This window comes from Lipotes vexillifer, unplaced genomic scaffold (genome assembly GCF_000442215.2).
Source record: "Lipotes vexillifer unplaced genomic scaffold, Lipotes_vexillifer_v1.1 scaffold557, whole genome shotgun sequence".
NCBI classification, from domain to species: Eukaryota; Metazoa; Chordata; class Mammalia; order Artiodactyla; family Lipotidae; genus Lipotes; species Lipotes vexillifer.
This window is the reverse complement of record NW_006789913.1, coordinates 993,236-998,442: the sequence shown is the minus strand read 5'-3', so window position 1 is coordinate 998,442 and position 5,207 is coordinate 993,236. Positions and strand designations below refer to the sequence as shown.

At 39.0% G+C, this 5,207-nt stretch overlaps 1 protein-coding gene across 1 annotated transcript in view; it reads right to left on the bottom strand.

The window, feature by feature from the left end:
- RRM1 (ribonucleotide reductase catalytic subunit M1) overlaps positions 1-5,207 on the bottom strand; it is a 36,087-nt gene that overhangs the window by 4,790 nt on the left and 26,090 nt on the right. Inside the window, 3 exon segments of the mRNA XM_007472276.1 lie at positions 2,153-2,229; positions 3,961-4,182; positions 4,389-4,538. Coding sequence (XP_007472338.1) covers positions 2,153-2,229; positions 3,961-4,182; positions 4,389-4,538 — 449 coding nt within the window.

Genomic DNA, 5,207 nt, shown 5'->3' with positions numbered 1-5,207 from the left:
GCGGGCTCGTGCCCTGGTCCGGGAAGATCCCACATGCTGCGGAGCAGCTGGGCCCGTGAGCCATGGCCACTGAGCCTGTGCATCTGGAGCCTGTGCTCCACAACGGGAGAAGCCACAGCCCCCCGTACCGCAAAAAAAAAAAAAAAAAAAAGTAATATATATATATATAGTATCTGAACTCTGAGAAATCTTCAAACTGTCCTAAGCACACCCTTCAAAGCTCAGCCTAAGAGATACCTACTCTACAACATCTTTCCTAACCAGGCAGACAACACTAAATACAACTGTCAAATACAAATATTTGCATTGCAAATATTTTCTGTGACCTGTACCTTTACGTATATTTGTGTTACATGTCTTACCTTACTTAGTTTTAAGTTTCTCAAGCAAAAAGAGTTCATCTTTCCTACATTCCATACCTCTGGATTCATACAGCACTTAGCATAGAGCCTCACATCCTAATGGAGTCTGTACAACTGGACTTTCAACCTCTCTATGTCACTTTCTAGTTGTGAGGCATCAAGCAAACCACCAACTATCTCTATGTCTTTACTCCCTCAGTAGAGTAGACAGTGGTTTCCTGTCCAGAGACAGGAAAATGTTTTGAAAAGTCATATATATATGATATATCCAAGCTATGGAATTGTCTGTAATCACTAAAAACATTAGGTAAATCTGCATGTACTAAAAGAGAAACATCTCCAAAATAAATCACTAAATAAAAAGTCTCAGAACACATCAAGTTTGATCTCATTTATATAATAAAACTGTGTGTGCGTATTTGCAAATGTACTGAAAAAAGGTCTAGAAAAATATACACCATTCACAATGGTTATCTCTGAGAAAAGGAGTAAGTTGTTTTGTTTGTTTGTTTTGTGGGACAAAATGGTTGGCAGAAGAGGTATAAAGAAGGGCTTTTACTTCCTATTTTATTTCCATATTTGAACTTTATTAACAATGAATGCATTCATGTATTAATTTTGAAATTTAAAAAAGTTATACATAAAAAATATTTAAACTACATTATTTTGAGAAAAAAACAGAATAATAAATAGAGTACAGGCCCATTTTTGTAAAAATTGAATTTGCATGTAAATATACACATATATACACACTCATAAGAAAGTCTGAGGATGACAGACAAAAAGATACAAACAGGTTTTTTGGGGGGGTGATGGTATTGGGATAATTTTCATTTTATTCCCTTTCTACATGTATGTTTTCTAAATTATCTAACATGTATTATTTGAGTAACAAAACAATTTTAAGGTAAACAGATATTTTAAAGAGCATTTTAAAGCTACTGCTTCCTTCCGCAAACATAAATACTTTGTATATGCATTAACCTAGACATGACAGACGAACGTTCAGCAAAACATTCTGCCCGCACTCAAATCTCTTATGTTTATTAGTTGGAAAGGCCTACATTTTTCAATTTTTACATTTTTCTTTCACACAGTTTAACACATTAAACCCTCCAAAAGCTCTTCCAAAATCCGTAATGAAGTCCTATGACAATCAATTCATTGAAAGTCATTTATGTGCCCGATGTGGTTAAGCAATAAATAAAAGTGAAAGGGCTTCCCTGGTGGCACAGTGGTTGAGAGTCCGCCTGCCGATGCAGGGGACACGGGTTCGTGCCCCGGTCCGAGAAGATCCCACATGCCGCGGAGCGGCTGGGCCCGTGAGCCATGGCCGCTGAGCCTGCGCATCCGGAGCCTGTGCTCCGCAACGGGAGAGGCCACAACAGTGAGAGGCCCGCGTACCGCAAAAAAAAATAATAAATTAAAAAAAAAAAAAAAGTGAAAAACATTTAAAAAGCAAACACACTTGGAAATATGAAGGTTTAATGAGAAAAATAATTACCTAATCTTGGTAGTTAAGCCCCTAAAACAAGATCAACTAATAATAATACCTACCAGGTATTAAAATGCTTTCATTGTGCCAAGCAATTTGCAGGTTACTATACATATAAAATATATAGTCCTAGGAAGCATTTTTTTTAAAATAGTTCTATGGATAGGTCATTTTAGTCCCATTTAAAAGAGAAAAAATGAATTTCAGAAGCTAAAGTAAAATACCTAAGTTCGAAAGAGCCAGGCTGAAAACCTGAACCCTCCTCACTTCAAAGCCACTTTACATCTCTACTTACTTTGCAATCTTCTCCTTGAGAAGTTTCCAGTCCCACAGGTTTGTAGGAGTAACATTCCACATATCATACTGAAGGATCTAAGGAATAAACAACCCAAATTTATGATAAATCATTGTATGACAATTTAAAACTATGACAAAAACCAAACAAATAACTAACTGCCATGCCCCCACATCCCAACAAATGCTGTCTTTTGGTAAAGCTGTGTAAGAAATACAAGGACCCAGAGACTTTCCTGGACAAATTTCTATGTAGTCATATTGATTAGAAGCAGGCTAAGAAAATTGATTAAGGCTTACCTCTTCCCCATGTCCCTGGCTGAGTCCTCTCAGAGGACCCCTATCATATCTACAAACCAGGAAATTCTAACATTTATGAAAGCATGTTGTTTTTGTACAGTAAAAGAATTACTCTAGCCTCATATTTTTTAACTGCCTTGATCTGCCTCTCAATCTATCTATTTAGCTAATAAACTTATTTTCAAACAATGTAGAGTTCCTAAATATCAGGAGAAACTGTGAGAACTAAAATTAACATCTTATTTTACAGGGAGGAGAATCATACTACTCATGATGAAGGCAGTGTGGATGGTGGAATTCTAGGACAGCTCCCAGATGCCCAGCCCCCTAGGGTATAGGCCATTATAGTCTCCTCCCCTTCAGTGTATACAGGACTTGGAAATATGATGGATGCCACTCACATAACTATGACAAATGTGAAGGGTTTCTGCAGGTGCAATTAAGGGTGAAAATCAGTTAATTTTTTAGTTAAAAGTGAGATTATCCTGGGTGGCCCTGACCTAACAAATGAAAACCCTCAAATGGGCGACTGGACTGGGCTCTTCTTGAAATGAGGGACTCTCCCTCCTACTGGCTTTGAAGAAGCAAGATGCCAAGAGTTCTAGAGTTACAAGGAAATGAACAACCAGGTGAGCTTGGAGGAGGACCCTGAGCCTCAGATGAGACCACAGCCTCTACCAACATCCTGAATGTAGCTTTGAGAGATCCAGAGATCAAGACTCAGCTAACCCAAGTCTGCACTCATGACCCATGGAAACATACTGAATGTATGTTGTTTTAATACACTAATTATTAGAAAACTAATATTTGGGATTCCCTGGTAGCCTAGTGGTTAGGATTCAGCGCTTTCACTGCTGTGGGCCCTGGTTCGAACCCTGGTCGGAGAACTAAGATCCTGCAAGCTGCGCATGGCGGGGCCAAAAAAGAAAAAAAAAAACTAATACAGTTAGCATTCTTCTTACGTCATTTTAGCAATGATTAGTTTTAAACAGAGTATCCTTTTTACTCCAGAGGACAAAAGGACCATATGAGTTTACTCTGTCTGGTGTAACAAATTACCACAGATTTAGCGACTTAAAATAACAAAAATTTATTCTCTCATAGTTCTCAAGGCCAGAAGCCCGAACTCAATACGTTGGGAAGGCCTCACTCCCTCCACAGGCTGGAGGAGATTCTATTCTTTGCCTCTCCAGCTTTCAGTGGCTCTCAGTACTCCTGGGTTGCGGCTGCATCACTCTGATCTCTGCCTCCATGGTCGTGTTGCCTCCTCTTCTTCTCTGTGTCTCTTGTAAGGACAACTGTCACTGCATTTAGGGCCCACCTGGATAATCCAGGATAATCTCCTCATCTCAAACTCCTTAACTACATCTGCAAAGACCCTTTTTAAACCAAATAAGGTTAACAGTCATAGGTTCCAGGCATTAGGATGTGAACATATCTTTTTGAAGGCTACCATTCAGCCTACAATAGGAACTCACAGGCAAAAAGAAACTTCATCCATATACTTACTCCTTTGCTGACTGGAGAGCCCTCATAGGTTTCATATGGGCCATACTCCTTGGCCAATTCACAGCTGGCTTCCAAGGCTCCATAATAAATGGTTTCAAAGATCTGCTTATTCAATAACTGGGCCTCCGGACTCTCAAAAGGGTACCTCATCAGAATAAAAGCATCTGCCAGACCTTGTACCCCAATTCCAATGGGGCGATGGCATCTATTTGATATGCTTGCCTTCGTGCCAACAGATTTAGAGAAGAGACAACGTTAGTGAACAGTAAAAGCAACATTCTGTACCAAATGACACACTCTCTCTCTTTATCTCAGTTTTCTCACACCATTCCAATGATAACCATTTAGACGATGACTAGAAGACTGTGATGAACTCCTTCCATCTTGGATTTCAATAATTACTAATAAGCAGAGAAAACTATTCATACCTCTGGGACAGGGTAGTAGTTAATATCAATAATTTTATTCAGATTTCGGACAATGACTTTGGTGACTTCAGCCAACTTCATAAAGTCATATGTGTGTTCCGATGTGACATACATATTCAGGGCCAGGGAAGCCAAGTTACAAACTGCAACCTGGAATTCGAAGAAAAAGGGTCAAGAGTCACACGACTTTTATTTCTTCCACTGTGTCAATGACACTACTCTGTAAGCCTCTAACACTTGCTGAATTAAAATTTTAAATTTCTATCTTTGACTCCTCCCTCTTCATCATTCACCAGTTCATTTCGAAATCCCAAAACCTATTCACATATGTGAACTGTAACACGCACCAGTGAAATAGGTAAGATGGGGAAAGAACCACATGCTTCATGGTACATGGCTCTACTACCAGATGTATGCCACATTATGCTATAATTTTTTATATATATCTGTCAGTAGATGTGCACTGTCCAATACAGCAGCCACTAGATTAAAACTAAATGAAATGTAATTGCACTAGTCACATTTCATGTGCTCAGTAGCCACCAATACAGAACATTTCTATCACTGCAGAAAGTTCTTCCAAACTGCATGTCTACTTCGCCCTCATTGAGACTCTGACAGCCCTTAAGTCCTCTCACCTAGACTCCCTCATGCCCTTCACACCTACTCAATTCTACACATGTTGCCAAAGTACCCATTTTTAAAACATAGCTCAAATCATGTAAGCATGATAAATGCTAGGGAGAAAAATAAGGCAGGAAAAGAAAACAGAGTCTTGAGGCTAAGGATGGAAGGAGTGCCTTTTTTTTTTTTTTTTTT